Below are 26,209 nucleotides of genomic sequence, written 5' to 3' on the forward strand. Positions count from 1 at the left end.
CTCTAATCTCCTGATCTTACAATCCTTTCTTACCGACTCTTATCCCTTAGTAAACCAACCATCAATCTAAATTTTATCGGCCTTTTATTCCTTGAGAAACTAGCCACTAATCCCATTGACCTCTCATCTCATGACCTCATACTTTCACATGCTTTTAATCCCTTGACAAACCAACTACCAATCACAATTGACATATAATTTCGTGACTTTATGATCCATTTTTTTTTATCAATCTCTTATCCCTCGTCAAACCAACTACCAATTGACCTATCATCTTATGACCCATAACTTCCACACTTCTCTTATCTCTTGTCAAACCAACCATCAATTACAATGAACCTCTTCATCTCATGAAACCACACGTTCACACCCCTTTTATTCCTTGGCAAACCAGCCACCAACCATCAATCCCAATCACACTTTCACACGACTTTCTTATCTCTCAGCAAATCAACCAACCACTAACCTAAATTGACCTCTTATCCCTTGTCAAACTAACCACCAATTCTAATATTATAGGCCTCTTATTCATCGGTAAAACAATTATCAATCATAATTGACCTCTCATCTCGTAACCTCACACTTTCATAGTTACATGCCTTTAATCCTTTGGCAAACCTATCACCGATCCCAATCGACCTCTAATCTCGTGACTTTACGATCCTTTGTCACCGTCCTCTTTATCCATTGACAAATAAACCACCAATCATAATATTACTAACCTATTATCTTTTGACAAAGCAACCACGAATCCAAATCACACTTTTACACGCCTCTTATCCCTCGGAAATCCATCCACCAATGTCAATCACACTTTCACACGCCTCTTATCCATCGACAACCCAACCATAAATTCTAAACACATTTTCACATGCCTCTTATCCCTCGACAAACCAACCACCAATCTCAATCAACTTCTAATCTCGTCACCTCATTATCATTTATTACCGGCTTCTTATTCATTGAGAAACCACATCCCATCACACTTTCACAAGTCTCTTATACCTTGACAAACCGATGTTACCAGCCTCTTATCCCTCGGCAAACCAACCATCAATTTCAATCGCACTTTCACACACCTCTATTTAAGCATTATTATATATATATTAGTTAGTTAAAATGTTTACTTATATTGTTAAGGATGTCATGCGTTTATCCAATTTTGTGTTGAATTTAAAATATAAAGTCTTATTAGCATAGTTGGTTAAATATTTATATACTTTTTGTTTTTGTTATGTTGTAATTTCGAAATATATATAATATTTTTTATTTTAATTTTAACCGTTTCAAATTTATGGACGGATCAACCCACGATCCAACCTATGTATCCATTTACTCTCACATATATGTTCAAATTAACCAAATTCTCGATCCGACAAATTAATCAAATTCAAATTAAGCATTATTATATATATAGATAATAGAATACCCTTATTTTCTTTCCTAATTGATTTTTTATAAGTTTGAACTTTTTTGTTTGGTAAATATGAATTTTGTGATTTGTTTGATTAATTAGCTAGAGGTTATTTTGTGTTTAACTCTACCTTCATTCATAATTTTTATATAACTCATCAGTTATCAATGACTATCAAAATTCTTTAATTTTAAAAATAATTATTATGTTATATATTTGTTTTAATTAAAGGAGAAATAGAATGACACTTCACCGTCGTTAGCTTCCCGTTTAAACTAAAAATCTTTTAGTCTTTAAGCCGATTCTTACCACTTAACTATATTGGTGGGTAATTATTATGTTATATAATAGCTCTAATATATTTTTACTCAAAATATATTTATTTTTTAATAACTTATACAATATATATTTTAAGAAACTTATTATTTATTTATTTTTTATCTTGAGTCTTTTGAAAATTAATTATTGGATAAAAAAAGTTATTTCGAATTTTTTAAATGAATTATCAAAATATTTTTTATATATCAAATTTAATAAAAATATTTTAATTGATAAATTAAATAATTTAATACTTATAATACATATATTATATATTTATTTAAAAAAAAAAATCATAATATAATAAAATATGTAAAAATATGTATAGTTCCAAATGTGACTTATTTCCACGGTTAAAAAATAGCCTATAAATACTCCATTAATTTAACTAGATAATCATATGCCCTAACTCAGTATCTAAGAAAGACGAATATTTTTTTCCATCTAGATTAGAAGAAAAATAATTATTAATTATTGAGGATAACATGAGATTCTGTTAAGCTTTAGCCTAATAAAAAATTAAAATTAAAATAAACTTGACATGGATTATATTTGGGGACGGGGTGATCTTAGCTAGCTAGGAAACAAGAGTTGTTCGTTACGTTTGACTTTTCTATCCTGCCGTGTTCTTTTTTTATTAAATGTCGTTGGTTTAGGTCAACTTATATGTTTGATCAAATATTTCTTAATTGTTCTTTAAATATTACCCACATAAATATTTCTTTAATTAACAATTTATTTCATAAAAGCAAATAATCTTTGCATATGCTTCGTGGAATATTACTATTGGGCTCAGTCGTAAATTCGTAATTATTTTATTAGAATTTAAGCTTGTTTGTTTACATATGCTTTTTTTAGGATTATCTAGAATGTGATTAAATTATTATTTACCTATAATCCGCCTTCAAAAGTTAAGCCTTGATTGCTTGAATTATTTGAGTTGTGTCCAACTCCATCTAATTTTTGTCATCAATCAATTCAACCAACTAACTTATTAAATTATATATATATTTATGTACGAAAATATATGACTTAATTGTTTTTTGAAATTAGTATTTATATCGTTTTTATTATATGAGACTTGAACTTTGAATTGTGTCATATGAAACTTAAACTATTATAATTTTAATTATTAATTTTTTTTTTATAAACAAATAAATATATGTTTTTATAATTTAACCTAATAGGTTCATTTTCTTAATTAATTTATGACATTTCTACAAATACATGTATAATTAACAAAATATACTCAATTTAAATTACAAACACTTCTAACTTGGTAGACATTTCGATATGAAGTTATTTAAAAATAAATATGAAATACATCTCTATTTAAAATTTTACAAAAAAAATTTTTAGATTATACATTTTTGTAGTCACCAAAACTAATTTTAACATATTAAAATGCATAAATCTCAGAATTCATTTTAAAAATTATGTTTAAAACGTCTCTAAATATCATTTTATTTAAAAACGTAGATAAACAAAAATACACAACATACGTTTTCTCCATTTTAAAAAATCTTAAATGTTTAAAATTTTGATCATTTAAATCTAATATTACACAATTCAACATTTGAGCTTCCGCTACCCAAATTCAAACTTCAGATAAGTTAATAACAATTAATTCAAAACTAAATTCTTCTTAATTCTAAATAATCTGTTTTTTCAAACAAGGCAAGTATGAATGTATGATGGGTCCCATTTACAAGTTATTTGTTGAATTTCAATTACTATGATGAGCAAAAGAGGACATAAAGGTAGAACCTTTAGGGTGATCTCATTCAAAGCAAAGAAAAGTCTGTTCATCATCTTCGTTTTCGCATCATCTTCTCTATCTCTCGTCGTCTGCAGAATAACCCTTTGCAGGTAATGATGGATGGTATCAGGAGAAAGAATCACAGCTTCTTCTTCTTCTTCCTCCTCTGTTTCTCATCTATTAACCGTCTCTCCCATGGCGGCAACACCATCTCTGCAAATGAAACCCTTTCCGGAGACCAAACAATCATTTCATCAAGTGGGATCTTTGTATTGGGTTTCTTCAACCCAGGTAACTCCACCAAAAACTACATAGGAATGTGGTACAACAATATCACACCGCAAACCGTAGTTTGGGTAGCAAACAGAGAAACACCCATCTCAGATAGATACTCTTCTTCCCTAAGAATCCTCAACGGCAGTTTAGTTCTTCTCAACGAATCTCAATCACCCATCTGGTCTACCACTCACGACACCCCCAATTTCTCACCTCCATTAGAAGCGATCTTGGGTGATGATGGTAATTTGGTTTTAAAAGACAGGTCAAACTCGACTGTCTGGCAAAGCTTTGATCACCCAGTTCATACATGGTTACCCGGAGGAAAGATTTCATATAACAAACGAACTAACACCCATCAAATCCTCACTTCCTGGAAAAACTCTGAAGATCCTTCCCCTGGTTTATATTCACTTGAACTGGATGCTAATAACAGTCAATATCTTATTAAATGGAATCGATCGGAGCAGTACTGGACTAGCGGACCATGGAATGGTGAGATCTTTAGTTTGGTCCCTGAAATGAGGAATACGTTTCTCTACAACTTCACCTATGTTAGTAATGAGAATGAATCTTACTTTACTTATTCCATGTATAACCCTAATGTTGTTTCTCGTTTCTATATGGATGTAACTGGGCAAGTTAAGCAAGTATCGTTAGTTAGTGGCGTTGGATGGAATTTGTTCTGGTCTCAGCCACGACAACAGTGTGAAGTTTATGCTTATTGTGGAACTTTTGGAGCTTGTAATCAGATTACTCTTCCGTTCTGCAATTGCTTGAAGGGTTTTAATCCGAAGTCACCGAATGATTGGAATCTCGAAGATTTTTCCGATGGTTGTGTTAGGAACATCGAATTGCAGCAATGTGGGAATACTAATGGTAAGAAAGATGGGTTCAGGATGTTACCAGGTATGGGATTGCCGGAGAAATCAGTTTCTTGGTCGGTTGGAAGTGAAAAGGAATGTGAAGCTTCCTGTCTGAATAACTGTTCCTGCACTGCTTATGCTTACGACAATGGATGTTTGATTTGGGTTGAAGGACTCTTGAATCTGCAGCAGTTATCTCAGAACGACGGTAATGGAAGGAGTATTTATATCAGACTTGCCGCCGGCGAGCTTCCTAGTGGCAAGAGAATGACCGGGAAATTGATCGGTGCTGTTGTGGGTTCTGTTTTTGTAGCTGTTTTGTGTCTGGTTTTGTTTGTTATTTGGTGGGTGAGGAAGAGATCGGTTGGAAAGTCGAAGATGGAAGGGTCTTTGATTGCGTTTGTATATAGAGATTTGCAAAACGCAACTAAAAACTTCTCTGAGAAATTGGGTGGAGGTGGATTTGGGTCTGTTTTTAAAGGGATGTTGCCTGATTCAACTTTGATAGCCGTTAAGAGACTCGATAGTATTAGTCAAGGAGAGAAACAGTTTCGAATGGAAGTAAGCACTATTGGTACCGTTCAACACGTTAACCTGGTCCGCCTTCGCGGGTTTTGCTCCCAAGGCGACAAGAAACTGCTCGTCTACGATTACATGCCAAACGGTTCACTCGATTCCATTCTTTTCCACAAAACCCTGGACTGGAAGAAACGTCAGCAAATCGCAATCGGAACTGCGCGTGGCCTGGCTTATTTACACGAGGAATGTCGAGATTGCATCGTCCACTGCGATATAAAGCCTGAAAACATCCTTCTGGATTCTGAATTCTTCCCGAAGGTGGCTGATTTCGGGCTGGCTAAGCTAATTGGTCGAGATTTCAGCAGGGTTTTGACTACAATGAGAGGAACTAGAGGCTATCTTGCTCCTGAATGGATATCAGGACTAGCTATAACGGCAAAAGCGGATGTTTATAGCTATGGGATGATGTTATTCGAGTTGATATCGGGAAGGAGGAACTCGGAAGGTTCTGAAGATGGGAAGGTCAAGTTTTTTCCAACTTGGGCGGCCAATTTGGCTATAGAAGGGGGTGATATTTTGAACATTTTGGATGTTAGATTGAATAGAGAGACTGTTGATCCTGAGGAGGTGCGGAGAATTTGTAGGGTGGCTTGTTGGTGCATACAAGACGAGGAAAGCGATAGGCCGACAATGGGACAAGTTGTTCAGATTCTTGAAGGGGTTATCGATGTTAACCAGCCTCCGATTCCTCGGTCTCTTCAAGTTATTGTGGATAGTGGGGAAGATATAGTTTTCTTTACAGAATCATCGGAGTCGTCGTCTTCAAACAAAAGCTCGCAAGTTCGAAGTAATACTTCCTCTAATCATTCGCAGCTCAAAGGCACTGCTACATTGTTGATGAATTCTGGGGCCTAATTGAATCAATTAGGATGATACATTGATTATTATTATTGTCACAATTTGTTTTTAGGTCATTTATGTATGATTCTGGTTAGAAAATGTGTTATTAAATTGAGCTGTTTCGGTTTGAATAATTTGAAAAAATTTACATATTTTATGAAACTAATCTCTTTGGGTCTAGGTCTTACAAAGTAGTAGTATACTACTGGTGGCATTGAATATAACATATTATTTTTGTAGATTTGAAATCAAATAAAATACAATTTTTTTTTATGCTGTCACAAATATCCTAAGGTGGCCTTACGTTTATTTTTATAAAAAAAAAATCTTATTTAATTTTTTTTTTTACAGTTATAAATAAAAAAATCTAAAGATTTAGATATCAAATTAAAGTAAAATTATCAATATAAAAAATTTAATAATCATATAATTTGTTGAAAAAACTCTATAAACAATTTCAGTCGAATAAATCAATGAATTAGTGTCGTAAACATCAAACCACAAAATAAAATCAATGAATTAGTGTCGTAAACATCAAACCACAAAATAGTGGTAAATTCATAAATTATAGAAAAATATCTATAAAAAAGTAAATATTAGTTCAAGTAATTTTTTTATGAAAAAAAATGAAATATAACTATAGATTCGATAATTTCAGTCTCTTTTGCGGTTAAAAAGAGGACATACATAGACTCTAGAAATAAATAATCACCACCACAATCAGATGACATTAATATCAAACAATTCATCAACGATGGAGTATGAAAATAGAAATAAGGCAACCTTATGTGCTAAGAAAATCATAATAATAGAAGATTTTGTAGGGGCGAAAAAAATTAAATAATGGAAAGCTTAGATTTAATTAAATAATTTTAAGATCCTTTCATTTTACTTTCAACGTTTTGGATATGTCCATCAAGAGCGAGTCAAGAGTGGTGTCTTTTACCTAGTTAGGCAGTTAAGCATGTTATTATTGTATGAATTATTTCATTTTGATTAAATAATTATTTGTCAAGAATTAATGCATTAGAGTCAATCCAATTAAATTGGGGAAGAAAATAAGATAATATAGGGGTGATGGGTCCATCCATCCATCATCTAACAACTTCAAATAATGCCTCTAAAATGTAATCTTCTATTTCATCCATCATCCTAACCGACTTTTAATTCCTTAATTGCATATAAGAAGATGTTTAATGCATCCAAGAAGATGTTTAATGCATCCGTAAAGAAATACAATACACGAGATCAAATATCACGAATTCATTTTTTAGGGTTTACATCATGAAAGAATCCCTTTCTTGTCAATCCCAATTCCCTGATCTTGAAATCTTCCACTTCTAGTGCTCAATGATGATGTCTTCAAACGAGGGAAACAGAGAATAAGGCAAGAACAAGTTACCAAAACAGAGTAAACCCTACCATACAATACCGTCGTTACAAAACTGATCACAAGAATCAAATAAACCATCCATCTCGATCCTGACCTCGATTCAGCACCACCACCCATTAATAATTTCTTATTCTCTTTACTCTTACTCATTAATGATGATGATCTCTTCTATGCAAAAGACAGAGTTAAACTATATTTATAGATAGAATATAAAATCAAATTAGGAGCTTTAATATGTAAAACAATCAAAAGGGTATCTCACCAATGAATGCCCAACCACGGCACCTTCAAAAGAACCTGAAATCGACCGGTTTGTCTTCTTCCTATGTTTAATGTTCTTGGTTTCGTTCTCTGCCTCCAATTTAGTGTTTGATTTAATCATCAAACTCTTGGATTTTCTGAGCGAGGACCGATGAATAGTAGTAGTAGTGTTGACGGAGACCTCAACTGCTTCCGACTCCGATTCGACAACGTCAACCGGTGGCCGGAAGCAGACAAGTAACTTGTTCTTCATCTTCTCAGTTCTCACTCAACGGAAAAATTCGATACATATGATCAAATTACATTTTTAAGTTATATTCCTTATTTAAAATGCTAATTGACCCCACATAGTGACATGTTTACATTGACCTTAATTTATTTATTTATTTTAATAAATAAATCATATTAATCATCTTGTTTCAAAAAATAAATAAATAAATATGTGACTAATGAATTGGGGTAATAATTATGTATGATTGTGTTAATTTCTTAATAAAAACAAAAATTAAATAACAATTATCTTTTTTTTCCAAATTAATCAAATTGTACTATTAAATTTGGGTCGCATTCAATTTGTTAGAAATTGGGACTATTTTGAGTATTGTGGTCCTTTTCAGCCCGTCTAAGGAAAGTGACAATTTTTTTATTTAATTTTTAAATTATACAATAATGTTATTTTGAATATTCAACTTAATTTTTACTTTTGAAAATAAAATTTAAATTGTTTAAGAAATCTGTATATAAACGCGATTTAATGATTATAAATTTAAAATAGAGAAATATTTATTCCCCGGCCGGTAGCAATCTTGTTTGAGCTGGTCATCTTCAAGTTTGATTTTCATGTTTGAAATATAACTACTAAGTTCAGGGTTTCAAATTAATATTTCTTATAAGTTGAGAGCATAATATAAGTTTGTTGATTTAATATATATAAACAATTAGTATGAGGTGAAATGATTTATGACTTGTATTATGATTTATGGAAGCTAGCAGTCTTGTTTGAGCTGGTCATCTTCATGTTTTTTTTTATTTAATAATTTAAATTCATATTTTCTTTTTAAATTAAAATTTATTTTATATAGTCAAAATTTGTGTGATATTCACAAACTTCCAATTCAATAAAAATATTTTTAATTTAAATTATTTAAAACAAATTGATAGTATAACTTGATAATTATAAAGGTATAAATGTTAACGTAAGAAATCTATATATACATATAATGATGCTTAATTTTAAAAGTGTTTGGATTGTCGGGTCGAGAGTTGTGAATATATATATGAGTAAATGGATACTTGGGTCGGATTTTGGGTTGACCTAAACTTAAAATGGTTAAAAATAAAATTAAAAATGTTGTAGGTATGTTTTGAATTTGAAACCTAACAAAATAAGTACAACCCTTTAACCAACTAAACTAATATGACTTTATATTTTAAATTCAACACCAAATTTGATGAACGTAAAACATTTTAACAATATGAGTTTATAAAATTAAAAAAACTATATATATGTTTCGAACTTGCAACCTAACAAAACATGAACAACCCTTTAACCAACTAGGCTAATAAGACTTTTAATTTTAAATTCAACACCAAAGTTGATGAACGCGGGACGTTATAACAATATAAGTTCATTTTTTTTAACTATATATAATGATGCTTAATTTTCAAAGTGTCTGTAAGAGTTGTGGTTAATTTGGATATATATGTGAGAGTAAATGGATATTTATGTCGGATTATGGGTTGACCCGCCCATAAACTTAAAACGGTTAAAAATAAAATTAAAAATGTTACATGTGTGTTTTTAACTTGCTACATAACAAAACAAATACAACCCTTAACCAACTAGGTTAATAAGACTTATATTTTAAATTTAATACCAAATTTGATAAATGCGGAATGTTTTAACCATATAAGTTCAAGTTTTTAGCTAACAAATATATATATATATATATATATATATAAGGATGCTTAATTTTTAAAGTGCCCAGATTGCAGGTCGAGAGCTGTGATTAGTTTGGATATATATGTGAGAGTAAATTGATACTTGAGTTAGATTGTGGGTTGATCCGCCAAATATGTATGTTTCGAACTTGCAACATAACTAAATAAGTACAACCTTTAACCAACTAGGCTAATAAAACTCTATATTTTAAATTCAACACAAAATTTGATGAACACGATACGTTTAACCATGTAGTTCAACTTTTTAACTACCTAATTTATATATAAAAGATAAAAATTAAAATTAAAAATGCTATCACATTTTCACCGTAATTTGTTTTTCTTGGTTTTTTATATCATTACTCGTGCAAATGCACGGACTACATGCTAGTGAAAAAGAATAAACCTCCCATCACATCATCAATAAGATACAAGAGTTTTAACGATAGAGATCATCACTCGTGTACACAAACCATTTTGTACACGTAGTATAGTAATATAAATATCAATGTGCAAATCAAAATACAAAGGGAAATACAAAAGAGAGAAGCTAATCTAATCAAGAATCCTCCTCTGAATCCAGTCCTCCGTATATCACGTGAGGTCCACCAGACTACCTATCCTACTCACTATAGGAATCAATGTTGATGATCCCATCTAATGATGGCGGATGAAGCGAACGTGCATAAATGATGGAATTAACATGCTCTGCGGGAATCGAAATAGACGCATCAGTCTCCCACATGTAATGATAACCGGAGTAAAGCTCTTGAGAAATGGGGCTCTCATCGATAAGGGAAGCGTACCTCCACAAAGGCGTAGGGGCTATGCCAAACTGGCCGAACAGGTGGGTGGTGTCGTAGAAGGTGGCCTCCTCCAACCCCAAGACCAAGATAAATGAACGACCGTCCATTTGGTACCTCATTATATCAGAGTGATACCAAGGGATAATGAAACGAATAGGGTGGCAGTCTGGGATGCTCGTGACTAGTAGGGCCTCAAATAACCTCGCATGTTACATGTGGACGACAATGGGTACGAGTAGAGTGGAGGGCTGACCAACGAAAATCTGTCCATGAGCCAGATGTGTAGCACAAGAGGACCCATTAAGAATAGTGAGCTGGTCCCGAAGAGAATTCCTAGATACCTAGAAGGATCTCAGCTAGGATTAGACCAACAAGGCTCTGAGGATGGGTTGTCATGGCATGGACAACCTCGACAAGACGGAGTGAGAGGAACATCCCCTCAAAAGGACGTAGCAAAAAGTGGGCTACAAGTAAGGGTGGCAATTCGGATAACGGGTCGTGTTTCGTATCGCGTACTTCATGGTACACGACTCATTATGGGTCAACCCATACACGACTCATTAAACTTATCGTGTCTACCTTTTAAACCAAACACAAACTATTTATTAACGGGTCGACACGACATAACCCGTTATACACGAAATTAATTTTGGGTCAATGTATACACGACACGATTCAACACGAAAAACACAAAATTTCTTTAAATTATTGTACACGGACCCGTAAGTACACGTTAACAAAAATTCACCCATTAACACAAACAATGCTCTCCAATCTCCACATAAGTACATAACAAAATAAGCATCAATGTTTTAACAAGAAACATTACACAAAGAAATGTATTACATCTAGCTCGATCGAGTTGTCTCTAATACGATATCTTCATCTTGTAAGTTGTAACTTGTAATATCCCATTCCCATCCCACTAGTTGGTAGAAACATTTTCTAACAAATATTCACATTTAAAATATCATTTAAATTTAAAATTAAATTTATTTGAAAACTATCCTAAAAGGCTAAAACCCTTTTAACTTACCAACATTATTCGCATTTTCAAGTGAAAACGTGTCTTGATCAATGCTTACTCTTGTAATATCCTAAGTAAGTTCTTCAATCCTCACTTCATTCTAAAATTTAATCATATAAACATAAGTCCATATAAAAATATGAATTAAACATAAATGAATCAACTAACCTTTTAAATTGTAAATCCAATCTCGATTGAAAATAAGTGCCTCCACGGTATTTGGTTTAAGACTACTTCGATATTGATCCAATACTCTCCCTCCAATACTAAATGAGGACTCCGATGCTACTGTGGATATCGGAAGGCCAAACAACCTGTGGATATCGATATTGCTCAGCTTTCCAAAACTTCAATATTTCAATATTGGAGTTCCTATCAACCCTTGGTTCCTCTAGGTACTTATTCAATTGCATTTTTTGATTGTTCACTTCAAGTATGTCACTCTCAACAGAATCAAACTCTTGTATTAAGATAACAGTAAATATATTAATATTTGAATAAGGTATAAACAAAGAACAAAAATCAATTCCTTCAAGAAATAATATTTTTTTACCGTGAACAACCCACGTGCCACATTATGATGTAATGATGAACCTTTTTTAGAAAGCCCCCTTTGGATAAAGAAGACACACCAAAAGACTTATCCTCATACTCATTAAAAAAAGTTAACAATTTGTTTTGAACCTTACTGATTTCAATAGAACTCTTGTCTGGGTAACATTTCTTAAAACAAAACTCCACAAATTGAAACTTATATCGTGGATATAAAGTAATGGAAATAGCTAATATCAAAACAAAATCTGACCAATATTTTCCAAACTTTTCCAGCATCCTATTTGTCATTGATCGAACATATGAGTTCAAATTTTCAGATCCTTCTTTGTGAAATACACCACAAATGCTCCAGGAAAGTATAAGTTTGAGGTGGGATAATTTGTTCCAGAAAATATAGTAGTCAGATCATAGAACACTGACAAAAACTTACAAATCTTTTCAGCATTTTCCCACTCATCTGTTGAAGGACAATGTTTGTAATTCGAGTCACTCAACTCCAAATGACAAAATGCATGTCTAAAAACAATAGCACTTTTAAGCATCATATAAGTAGAATTCCACCTTGTAGGCACATCTTGTCTCAAACCTTTTTTGGAATCAAGAGACAATTTTAATACATTCAATTAATTTTTCTTTTCTCACATGTGATCCCTTGATATACTTAACACTTTCTCTAATTTTTTTAATTGAATCATCAATCTCTTTCAATCCTTCTTGCACAACAAGATTCAGGATATGTGCACAACAACGCAAATAAAAGAATTCCCCATTACACAACAAAGCATCTCTCATGTTCAGCTGAGATCTTAAAACTCCCACAGAGACATTATTCGAAGAAGCATTATCCAAAGTTAACGAGAAAATTTTATTCTCAATGCCCCAATCAAAAATCATAGAAAATATCTTCTCAACTAACGCGACACCGGAACGAGGTGGAGCCATGAAAGTGAAATTCAAAATTACTTTGTGTAACTCCCAATCATTATGTATGTAGTGTGTCGTCAAACATATATAGCCATCAATAGCAATAGAAGTCCATAAATCAGAGGTCAAAGAAATTCTACCAGGAAAACGTTCTAACATGGATTTCAACCTCAATTTGTTACTTTCATACAATTTTAGCGCACGAGCTTTCACTATATTTCTTGTAGGAACATACGCTGATGGGCAAATATATTTGATTAATGTACGAATATCATCGTACTCAACAAACTGAAATGGTAAATCATGTAAAATAATTTTTGTTATTAACAAGTCTAGAAATGTACCTTGATCAAACTGACTTGCCGAACCACTTTCTTGGGACAAAATCAATTGACCTATATCCGTAGTGTTTCTTCTCACACAATTTGTTAGATGTTTTTTCATGTTCCCAATACCATATTTACTATCACAAAGATACACATTCCCACACTTCTTACATTTCGAACGACGTCTTTTGTCATCTGTTGTTACAGGGAACACATCAAAATAGTTCGATACTATTGATCTCAACTTTCTTTTATTCTTAAAAATTTGTTTACCCTTTGATGTCATTTCATCAATATTTGCATCTAAAGTATGAAGATCAGCACTTGTTGAGTCAATACCTTCCCCGAAAATTGGAAAATCATTGACATTAAAGTCAACGTCAACATCAATTGTGTCACTACCTTTATCTATAGGATTATTGTCCATTGAGGAATGAATTGCCATGTGAATCATAATGCACAACTTAGAATTTTAGCACTCCAACAATAACTTCAGTGATTATATGAAATTTCAGCACTCCAACAATAACTTCAGTGATTATATGAAATTTCAGCACTCAAACAGTAACTTCAATTACTCATACACCAGCACAAACAATGGTTATGAGATATATATGAAACATATATGAAACACTAAATGACTCATACACCAACTAGTGAGACATATATGAAACTCTTTTACAGATGTTATAGATGGATTATTAGCGCATTTTGTCGTACAAGATCTTCAATGAATTGAACATGAATAAGCAAAGTTAGATCGGTTCCATTTACAATATGATCGGTTAAAAATAGAGCATGAAGCCTAGATCTAGATGAACATTCGAAAAGAATGAACCTCCAAAATAAACCTATATCAAAATGCCTACATCTAGATGAACAATCAGAAAGAATGAACCTCCAAATTAAACCTAATCAAAATGTCTAAAGAAACATCGCGATATATTAGAACAAAAGATAGAGAGAGAGATAGACCTGAGGAAACGAGCGACCGTAAAGACGTCTAATAGTGTTTACGTCGGAGACACTAGGTCAAACAAACCTACGGTTGATACACAAAGTAGAGTTCCTGAAACAACGAGAATGAAGTGTTTTACGTCGATGAGCCTCAATTGCAACGAACATCTATGGATGAAAGAGAGAAAGAGAACTGGAAACATAGAGCAAGAATGAAAAAAGAAATTGGGTTGGGTTGGGTGTTTGAGGAGATGAACAAATTATTTATTTATTTAGGGTTAGAATTGGTAACAGGTCACATATGGGTAACGGGTAACCCATTATTCGTTAGACACGATAATTTAAATGGGTCATTATCGTGTCTAACGGGTATACACGATAATGACCCATACACGATCCGTTAAAAACCGACACGTTAAAGACACGACACGAAAAAGACACGACCCGTTAAAGACCGACCCAAACCCGTTAATAACGTGTCGTGTTCGTGTTGTAACGTGTCGTGTTCATGTTGTGTTATCGTGTTGTGACACAAATTGCCACCCTTAGCTACAAGGATGAGCATGATACGCAAGTGGGGTACCGAGCTCCTACGGGATATAAATCTCAAACGGATATCCTAGGCTATCACCCGTAGGTCGATAGTCCTACCTACGATGGACCGCCTCACGGAAACACGAGTTCACTCGAAGAACTCCAAAAGAAAGCGCCCCGGCCAATCGGGAGAGTGGGGAACCAACAACATTAGCTCCTCGTATGGGGCCGAATGATGGACTGGAAGTCCTCTATGGTAGGATGTGCGTCCCACTAATGACGAATTCCCTATCCTCGGTGCTCCAACGCTGTTGCATGTGAGCCATCAACCGCTCATTGATCCTGATGTCCCTTAATAGTAGAATCTCATTCTCACCGAAGAGTGCGAATGCATGGGCATTATTCTGGAATAATGACCTAAAACTACTCAATTTGTCTTCTGAGATGCTCATGTTAATCCTGACAATACAAGTTTATTAGATTTTCACATTTAAAAAAATAGAAAGGGACGAGGAACAGAAAATAAAGTTTTTTAGTATAGACCTTTTGAATTGGCCCGTACAGGTTTTAAATCGATACAACTAAAGCTTAACTAACAATTAGGCATTTCAGCAAGAATGTACATGTGTAAATCCAAACTAGAACATCTCATATACCACATATCAATTGACGACGGTGTACAAACCGTCATCCACAACAACAAACAATACTTAGCATATGAAGTAATGTAATTGGGCATCGTGCATAAACGTTCGTATTCGACTCGGGCAAGTCATGTTAGACTCTTAATCGTGTTGTGTTGTGTCGTGTCTCAATCTTATCTGTATCGTATCGTATCTTGACTCACTCAAAATATTATGATTCACAGACTTTCGTGTCATGTTATTCGTGTCGTGCTAACTCGTATTTAAATTCGTGTTTCATGTTATTTCGACTAGATTTTGTCATCGTGTTTTGACACTTATGTTAATTATTTATATATATATATATATAAAATTATATTGTTAGTAAAAATTATAAAACATGTTTATTAATTTAGAAATTTTAAAATAATTTGATAAGCTAAATGTATTAAACTTATTTAAAAAGTTATTTAATATATAAAATGTGTAAATATAAATTTTAACATATAGTTTCATAAATAATAATTTGAATGTCAATTATTTAAAATATGTTTTAAAACATACAAAATCATCTAATTAAAATTAGTTAAATTTTTGTTATAAAGTTATTAATTTATATAAAAATATGTATATTAAGTTACTTAAATATGAAAAATATGAAATTTTATAAATTTTTATTAACTTTTAAAATTTTAAAGTGATATAAGAATTTTTTAAAATGATTTAGTGATATACAAATATTAATCAATTAATAGTGTATACTTTTTAAGGAAAAAATTATTAGAATTGATATATTATTAATTTTTTATTTAATAAAATTAAAGGTAATTTGAAATTTTTTAGGTTAAAATATATTTCTATAACTATTCACTATTGTATTTTCTTGAATTAATATTAATTTTATAAATTAGATTTTTATTTAATTAATAAAATTAATTATTTTTTTATTTTATAATTTTTTTTGTTTGGTAAATTTTTTTATTAACTTGTAAAATTTTGGAGTGATTTAAGTTTTTTAAAATATCTAATGATAAACAATTAAATATATGATCAATTATTATGAGACATGATAATTTGATAATATTAGTGTAAATGTGATAGTTTGAGTAAGAAAATGGAAAAGAAAATAGAAAAGGTGGATATAAATTATAAATATATATTATTATATTATTAAAATTAAAATTATTATCAAATATTTATTATTTAATGTATTAACAATAATAATTGAAATTATAAATAATTAATAAATTAATAAATAATTAATAAAATTAATATCGAACAGAATTATTAATAAACTCACATTTTTATTCATATAATTTATTATTTTTATTTTTTTAATTTATATTATTTAAGTTAATATTTTTAATATTGTATTTTAGTATGTTTAATTTTAATTATAAATATAAATATTACATTTATGAAATTAAATAATTTATTAATTGAATAAAAATGTAATAGGTTTAAAGAATGTTAATATGAGTAGTTTAGGTCATATGACTAATTGTGTTTATATCGTTTCATGTGTATATTCGTGCTCGTGTCGTATCTATACTTGTGTCGTATCTATACTCGTGTTGTGTCCATGTCGACTCGTAATTGTGTTACAATCGTATAGATAATCGTGTGTTCTCGTGTTTGTATCGTGTCAATACAAGACCTAAGTGATATAATATCGTATCGTATCGTTTCATACAAATACCGTGTTAGATCATGTTGGTTCGATTTTATTCAACCCATTGCCCAACCTCTAACCTCGACAGTAAAAATCAATAAAACAAGGAATGGATCGCGGCTCTCAAAATCGTCTTGATGTGATCTTGACTTGGTTTCTCTCTTTAGTTCAAGCTTAGATGGAACGGAGCGGCTCTCCTTTAAAAATATCTTTTGGAGTAAAAATAAGTGCCGACAGCATGCATTGAAGTGAATGGTGACTTTTATACTTCTTTCATTTTTATATACTTTTATGCATATATATTGTAAAATGTACAAATATTGATTGGCCAAATTATCAAATTGTTGAGATTTTAAATATTTATTTTATATCTCACAATTTGCAAAATAAAGTTTTGTCTTCACGATTTATAAAAAGGCTAACTTATTATTTACATGTCATTTATAAATAAATAAATAAAATATTAATATCACTAATTTAATTATTAAATTTAAGCAAATTTAGAACTTTGACTACCAAATTTCATAAAATTGGCAGTCAAAACAATTGATTGACTCAAATTATTATTGACATTAATCTTTTATTTATAAATGATATATATATATATATATATATATATATATATATATATAATTAACATAATTTGAAACCGTTAAAACAAAATCTCGTTTAATATAACTTTAACAATAATTACCCTCAAATGGTAAAGTTTGAATAAATAAGTTCGAAATTTCAAATTATCATTCAATAAGAAATCCAAATTTAACCATTCAACTCATATTATTTTCATTAACATTGTATGAATGTAGGTTTCATAATTGGGGGATTGTGCTAACTTTTTTGTTTCTTTTTTTTTTTAATTTACAATGTATTACTTTAAATAGAGAGGTGTATTAATCTATTTAGAGAATGCTAAAGATAATTATCATTTAGCTTTAATCAGTTATATTTTGTATAATGAAAAATTATTACTTTTGAAATAAATTTATTTATATTAATAATTTAAATAATGTAATTAATAAATAAATTGTTAATTAAATGGTATGTTATTTGAAATTTATTTTCAAAAACACTTTAAGAATTCTTTGGGCTCTTCAACCCTAACCTAGTTCAGATAATAATGGGATAAAAAGGGGAAGGTAATGATTGAGATGACAACAAATGTTTATTAATGCAAAATTATATAAAACTAATCAAATTATTTAAAGATAATTAGATTATTTAGATGAATGTAATTTGTTGATGAAGTTAAATAAGGAAAATATTAAATTAATTAAGAAAGAAATAATTAATTAACTTAAGAGAATAAGAACGACATAATTTTAATGATGTGATCATTAAATAAAACTAAGTTATGACTTGAAAAAAATTAAGTTGGGTAATTTTCTTTTGTGCGGGTACAGATCTAAAGAATTATGTTACTTCAGACGTGGTCTGAAGCAAGCGCAAGTAGACGTCTTGGAAAATAGACGTATCAAGTCTTGAGACGCAGTTAGACGTCGTCTAACTCCTTTAGACGTGGTCTAAGGAGTGTGCGAGTAGACGTCGTCTAACTCCTTTAGACGTGATTTAAGGAGTGCGCGAGTAGACGTCGTCTAACTCCTTTAGACGTGGTCTAAAGAAGAGTGTCGGATGTCTTACTTCAGCAGTCGTCTGAAGGAGGCATCCGTCTACTCATCTAGTTCATCTGCAATGCTCGTTATCAACAGTCTGTCTAGCCAGCTGACCTTAATAAATGAACAACTGCTACGTACGCCAGTATTCAAATTGCCCACGATGTGTTGTACGTTCCAGTACAACATTATATCAGAGAATATACGGTGCACTACCTGTCCGGTATGGCCACGATCCCAATGCTCATGCTCTGCTATACGTTCGTACTATTGGCGACCGTACAACAAAAGGAGGACATGTGTCCAAGTAGAAGATTTGACCGTTGGTGCTCTTCAAGTATAAATAGATGCCCAAGGACAACGGACGAAGTGCGCGGGTTTGATTACTCATCTATTGTCTTTTTCTTGCTTGCTGAACTTTCTTAATCACACGCTCACTAAATTCCTACTTACTGAAAGCTTTGTACGAATTAAGATTCATCAAGGATGTATTCACTCTCCATTTGATCATTTTTTAAATCATATACTGTTCTTTTTGTGTGAAATCTCAGTATTGTAAGTTGACAAAGGTTGTTCTGTTCAATAGAGAGTTAGCTAGAAGTTCAGAAGCAGGTAGTTGTTAAGTCATGTGGTTTCTGACCGGATTTGTGTAGTGTGTTCTATACCAATCAAAGTTTTCTAGTGAATATCCTTCCTGTTTAGGAAGAAGGGGTGACGTAGGAGTTTTATCTCTGAACATCCATAAAACTCCCTATGTTCTTTACTTTATATTGATTGCATTCATCGGTCTAATGCTTTAAATCCAACAAATTGTTCCGCACTTGAACTTGTTCAAGAGTTTGTGAAGATTTACGAAGAATAGAAACATATATTAATCCCTCATAGGATTAACATCGAATCGAAAGTAATAAGTTGTTCACAATAGTTAGACCCTCGTCTCTATTGTTAACAGCGATCCTAACATCATCCCCGGAAATGGGTCCCTGATGACTGTAGCTTGGACACGTTGCAATACGGGGATCCCGGGGTGACTCGAAATTCGATGGTTTCAACCTTAGTTTGCGTGCCAGACATCTTTTTAAAAGATTTTTACAGTATTAGAAGCTTTTGAAATTAACTATGTAAAATAATAAATTTTATTCAAATTTTAATAATATGGAATTTGACTTGAAATTCGGTTTAAATTAATTAAACATTATTAATTTAAAAAAAAATATTTATTTTAAAACATAGTCGTCAAATGATTTAAGAAAATTCAGTAAAATGTACATTTACAAACGTACTTTATACTAGAGTTTCCATAAAGGTTCATTTTTTGGTTATGCTCGGAAAAGGGCTTCCGTACTATGTCATCAACGCTCATCGGAGACGGTTTTATTTTTAAAGTAAAAGTTTGGCTACCAAAAAAATTATTTATAATATTTATTTCTTTTAATTAGTAATATGGGAGTCCTAATCAAGGATAAGTTTAGATTACGTAAATGATTGTACAAAATTATTTAGAAGGTGTGTATTTGCGATTGCGTTGATAACAAATTAAATAAAACCTGAAATATCATAAAAAACATTAGAATTTAAAAATAAATTCCAAACGGGGCCTTAGTCAAAATATTTGTTTGGGAAATATCCAAAAAATATTTTAAAACCATTTTTTGACCTTTTAGGATTATTTGAAAATGGATTAGAATTCCAAAATTAAAAAAATAATTTTAAATTTTGAAAAGTGAACCAAACAAGCCTTAGGACCGGAGTCCTAGGGCTTGAGTCTGTTTTTACCGATTTGGGCTCGGATGGGCTCGGTCTAGACCAAGGGTGATCTAGATCAGGGCTCGGGACACTTGGTCAAAGGACCGTAGGGTTTGGCCCTGGGGTTCGAGAGTCTCGGTCCTGAACTCAAATTTATTGGTCCTATGTCTGGGAGTCTCGGTCCTACGTCTAGCTTCTTCGGTCATGGGACTTGGGAGTCTTGGTCCTACAATAGACCTCTTGGTCCTATGTTAGAATCATCGGTCGAATTCTTTGGTCCTTACTCAAGAACACCGGTCCTAAGGCTCGACCCTCATTCAAGAACACTAGTCATTGGTCTCGGTCCTTGATCTCGGTCAGGACCGAGGATTCTCAGTCCCGGTCCTACAAGACTCGATCATCGAGGACAAAGTGTTCTTTATTTAGTATGAAAAAATGCAAGTTTTTAACTTTTAATACAGATCATGAAAACATGATATTTAAGCTGCAAACAGCTCATATGGATATAAGGATCATAATCCCTAACCATAAACCCGATCAATCGAGCTCTACAACGATCAATTTCTCAACCCATTTTTTAGGGAAAAAATTGGGAACTTTTATTTAGGTCATCTCATGGCCTAATTCTTGATTGATTGCAAGAACATCAATCAAACTCTATAACAGAATTCAAAACTGAAATTCAAACTTTTTTTTTTAAATTCAGTTGGATCATACATGATTGGGGTGTTGATTTTATGATTTGGAAATCGTCCTAACATGCTAATTGAATCAAAATTCCAACTTAAAAGCTCAAGAACATGAAATTCAAAATTTCTAGATTTTTAAATCAAATTTGGCTTTTTTTTTATTGAGGTTGAATTGATGAAATATCTTTCGACAAAAAGCTTAGAAATCATCTAGGGAGTGATTTCAACTAAAGAAAACACAAAATAGAACCCTAAATAAGATCAACCCAATCAAACTTAGAAAAATCCAATTTCAAATCATAACTTAAATTACAGTAGGTTTGGAAGCTTACTAGTGATTGATGAACACTCCAATTAGGTTTAGGAAGTTTTCTCAAGCCTTGGACCGAAGCTTAGATCGCCGGAGCAGTTTCTTCAAAAAAACAGTCGTAGAAATTCTTTGTAGATCTTCAATCAGATTATAATTTTCAGATTTTGTTTGATGGATTGGAAGGAGAACTCCTAAGGACTATTTATACACGAGTTGTGTCGGTTTCATGGACGAATTCAACTTCAATTTCTCTTCTAAAATTGCTTCTTTTTCGTTTTTTTTTCCTTAACAACTTATATTTAGTGTAGGATTTGAATTCAAAGCTTAGGGGTAATGATGGAGAGATAGTGACGTGCTCGTGAGTGAAATTTGGAGGGATAATGATGAAATATGGTGGAGATAAGGTTACTTGAAGGTTGTCGGCGTCGATCGCGGGCCTCTGGCGTTCGCGAAGGAAACGAACAAAACTTTTTGGTTAAGTTTGGATAAAATAAATACTATATTTTAATTAAAAATAATTTATATTTTTTAATTAGGGTTTAATTATCACAATAATTAAACATAATTTACTTTTAATCTCTCTTTTTATTATTTTGAATATAAAAATTCAAAATATTATTTTATTATTATTATTATTATAAAATTAATAATATTATTAGAAATTGGGTAGGTCAAATATAAACAATGAAAAAATTAAAAATGATTAAAAATGTGTTAATAAATAAATAAAAAGTAGATATAATATAATTTAATTAATACATAATATTAATATTATGTACTCTCCTTAGACCTTTTTATTAAAAAAAAAAATAGTATGTACTCTCATTATTTTTCATTATACATATTAATCATTTAAAAATAAAATAAGTTAATATTAAATTTATTTTAATAAAAAAAAAGACTATACATACCCCCATTTCATTAAATTTTGTGATCAAATATCAAAGTAATTGTTCAAAGGGATTATTTTTTTTCTAAAATAATTATATATTAATTATAATAAATAAATAAAATAACAAATTATACTACTAATGCAAAAGTTATATTTTGTATTTATTATGCATCTCAAATTAATAATAAAATATTTCAAATTATTACTTTACTCATTAAATTAATTGTTAAGTTGATTGAGATGCAATGTTTATTCAGTGTATTGAATTTTATTTAAATAACATGTAAATAATTTTATATAGATTATAAAAAAAATGAGTTTAAATATTTTTTTTAAATATAACAAAGGGTATTTTATCATTTTTTTTTTAATTTGAATTATTTTTATTAATAAAGTTATGATAAAAATATATTTGAGTTAGTAAAGTACATTTTATTAACAACAAAAAGTTGTTAAATCTTAATCTCTGAAATTACGGAATGAAAAAACAAAGCAACTATTAAATCATTAGATTAAATCAGTCCATGAAATTAAGCTGACAAATCTTTTGACGTTTCGTTTCTGCTTCCATCTCCGTCTCCGAACTAGACGTGGACCACACGCGCCGGTCAAACATGTGCACCGGCGACCCTGTTCTCCGGCCACCATCACCGCCTCCATTTTCTGTTTCTTGCATTACCCCGTAACAGTTCATCAAACTATCCTGCATCCCAAATCCCAATTCCCAAAACTACTGTTATTATTAATAATAGCTAGTTTGTAATTTCCTTAAAAGAAAAACAGAGTACCTTATCATCTACATATGAAGATTGGCAAATTGAATTTCTGAAGCATGGAAATTGGAGAGGGAATAGTTCATGACAAGCAGCTAGAAGAGATGAAGCTGCCATTGTTGAAGGCTTGAACCCCATTAAACTCTCGTCTGTTGTTTTAGTTTTCTTAATTAATTAATCATAGTTTTAATCAAGGGTATGATAAATTAAGTATAATGAAGAATACCCATTTGAGATCTGAAGATGATTTGGGTTGCACGATCTCTTAAAAGCTTCAATGATGAAGGATCTTTGAGATTGAATAGAGAAATGAAGAAAGTAATGAAAGAAAATGGAGTTATTGAACGCATTCTCCATTTCAGAGCTCCAAGAATCACAAGCTCCATTCTTTGAATCGTTTTTCGGTCGAATACTAGTATTGATCCCCCATCTTCATCATCTTGATCCTGTCATCAATTGAATATAAGAACTAGCTAGCTAGAAAAGCTAGGAAATGAAGGTAATTAAGCAAGCAAGCACCTGATTGGGTACAGAGGAAGTGGAGTCTGTTCTTGTCATTTTTAGTGCCAATGAAATGCAAGAAACTGCAACAAGATTTACAGTCCATGGCTTCCAATTCTGTCAATGAATGTTCAACATTACATTAGTAGTGTTAAATTAAAGAATTAATTACATGAATGACAATTGATTAATTCATTACTTGAGTATTTTGGAGGCAGATGAAACGATCAAGGTAATTGATGGCGAGATAAGTGAGGAATGGATTGGAGTTGGATTTGGAGTGGTGGGAGATGAGAGAGATGGTTTTCCGGCGAAAGAGATCCGGCGCCGGGAAGTAGGACGGCAAATGAGCTGATTCATTGTGGAAGAGAGATGATGAGTCGTCGTCGTGGTTGGGAAGGTGGTGGTGTGAAGAGCAGAGAGGATTCTCAAGATCCAACTCCATTGATTTCAATATTGTGTAACATGTATGTTGTTGTTGTTATGTATGTATCTAATTGTAACAACTAAACCTAACCAAGTCTCCTTTAATAATAATAATAAAATGCCATAGAGAGGATATACAATCCAAAACAAACAAGCCCTACAATTTTTTATAACTTTTTCAAAATTTAAAAATAATATATCAAAATTAGAAAATATAGCTAAAAACATATGAAAAGATGTTCATCAAAGAACAAATAAATATAATATAAAATCTAGAGTTAACGAGTTCGAAAAATTTGAAAAAGATTAATGAGTTCACCGATTATCTTCATCGATTTTTCAAAAAAGATATCTCATATCGTCATAATAATAGCATTGTGGAGTAAACACATCGCTTGACCATGATTACTAAACGTCCTTTAGTTCATTTCGAATCAAATAGTCCACTAAAAATTAATTGGGTTAGAGATCTATATATTTAAGCAACCAAGATTGTGATTTTTATTTAAACATCTCAACAAATGACAATTAGTTTAGGCATCACACCCTCAATACAACTATATTAGTCCAGTGATGAATCTACGAATTGAATTTAGGGTGGGATGTAAATTTTTTGAAAAAATTATGAATTAAACGGGTAGATCAAGATATGTTTGTTTGTTTTTATTTTTCTATCTTTGAGAATCAGATAAATAAATAATTAATTAAATTAAAACAAATAAAAAATTATGAATTATGTCATATATATTTTTAACGTAATAAATCAATAAATATTTTTTTTCGCAGCGAACTTGAGCCCACCTGATCTTAACCTATATTCGTATCTAAATATTGGGAAGTAGGTTTCAAATCAAAGTCACTCTGCAAAAATAAATGCTGTCAAAATTTAAAAGTAATGTTCTCTAGTCACATTATTAGCATAATAAATAAATAAATAAATAATTAAATTAAAACAAATAAAAAATTATGAATTATGTCATATATATTTTTAACATAATAAATCAATAAATAATTTTTTTCGCAGCGAACTTAAGCCCACCTGATCTTAACCTATATTCGTATCTAAATATTGGTAGGTTTCAAATCAAAGTCACTCTGAAAAAATAAATGCTGTCAAAATTTAAAAGTAATGTTCTCTAGTCACATTATTAGCATAATAAATAAATAACTTTTTTTTCGGTGGACTTAACACCACCTCATCCTAACCTATATCCGTATATGTGTAGTTAGGGACATATCCATAATTTAGAGTTGGGTGGGCTTGAAAAATAATTAGATAACTTTAAAAAATAATGAAAAAAGTTTAAGATAAAACGTGAATAATGATAAGTTTTATCATTTTTTTTAATAATCAGATAAATAAATAATAAAATATATTAAATTTAAAATAAAAATTAAGAGTTAATATCACATTACCCTTACAAAATAAATTAAATTAAATTTGGATTGAGGAGCCCTTATATATCCATTTTAATAGTAGGTTTCAAATCAAAATCACTTAGGCCTCGTTTGATGAAACGGTTTTTTTTTGGATAAAACTCAGTTTTTATCTCAAAACTCAAACGTCTTATCAATCATCAAATTTTATCATTTAAATATCAAAATTACCTTATAATTTTATCATCTCTCTAAACCATTATTCTCTCACCTACACCTTATCCTCTAAAGTAAAAAGTCAAATTAGTCTTCAAATTTTAAAAACCAATTTTTTACTATTTTTTATCAAACAAGAATTTTTTTAAATAAAACCTAGATAAAACTCAAAAAAACTCTTTGCTCAAACAATGTCTTAGTTTGTAAAAACAAATGCCGTGAAAATTTAAAAGTAATTAATGTTCTCAGGTTAACAATAAATATACATAATTAAGACAAGACGAGTCCGTAGAGAGTATGGGAAAATAAGCTGTATGTATAATCGTGATCTATATATCTGAAAATGGAGAAACATGAACTATATAGATATATTAATGTCCCGCATGCATATATATCTATATAATTAATTAATTATTAATAATTAGAAAGATAACGCTAGGTTAGCTAGGTGCTGTCAACATTATATTATAATATTAAATGAATTAAGTAAGCTATTTGCTGTCAAATTATAGGACAACGGTGTTGTCTCATCATTTGTGTATCAAATTAATTTGTTTTTGGGGGCGGAGACACCTTTTATGACTGAAAGAGAGCC

General features: G+C 31.1%; 3 protein-coding genes across 3 annotated transcripts; 1 reads left to right on the forward strand and 2 right to left on the reverse strand.

The window, feature by feature from the left end:
• Positions 1–3,536: 3,536 nt before the first annotated feature.
• Positions 3,537–6,180, forward strand: LOC124920736 (G-type lectin S-receptor-like serine/threonine-protein kinase At2g19130). Its single transcript, XM_047461290.1, has one exon. The coding sequence runs from the start codon at positions 3,605–3,607 to the stop codon at positions 6,065–6,067; it is 2,463 nt and encodes an 820-aa protein (XP_047317246.1). The 5' UTR covers positions 3,537–3,604; the 3' UTR covers positions 6,068–6,180.
• Positions 6,181–7,277: 1,097 nt separating this feature from the next.
• On the reverse strand, positions 7,278–7,959 carry LOC124932849. The gene is made up of 2 exons (XM_047473537.1): positions 7,708–7,959; positions 7,278–7,613 (listed from the first exon to the last, which is right to left on the reverse strand). Exons 1-2 carry the CDS (start codon positions 7,957–7,959, stop codon positions 7,335–7,337), a joined length of 531 nt encoding a protein of 176 aa, XP_047329493.1. The 3' UTR covers positions 7,278–7,334.
• Positions 7,960–22,744: 14,785 nt separating this feature from the next.
• Positions 22,745–24,077, reverse strand: LOC124922357 (putative cyclin-D6-1). Its single transcript, XM_047463091.1, has 5 exons — positions 23,795–24,077; positions 23,614–23,712; positions 23,321–23,540; positions 23,110–23,243; positions 22,745–23,024 (listed from the first exon to the last, which is right to left on the reverse strand). Exons 1-5 carry the CDS (start codon positions 24,038–24,040, stop codon positions 22,839–22,841), a joined length of 885 nt encoding a protein of 294 aa, XP_047319047.1. The 5' UTR covers positions 24,041–24,077; the 3' UTR covers positions 22,745–22,838.
• Positions 24,078–26,209: the final 2,132 nt, after the last annotated feature.

Source organism: Impatiens glandulifera, chromosome 1 (genome assembly GCF_907164915.1).
Source record: "Impatiens glandulifera chromosome 1, dImpGla2.1, whole genome shotgun sequence".
Lineage (NCBI taxonomy): Eukaryota > Viridiplantae > Streptophyta > Magnoliopsida > Ericales > Balsaminaceae > Impatiens > Impatiens glandulifera.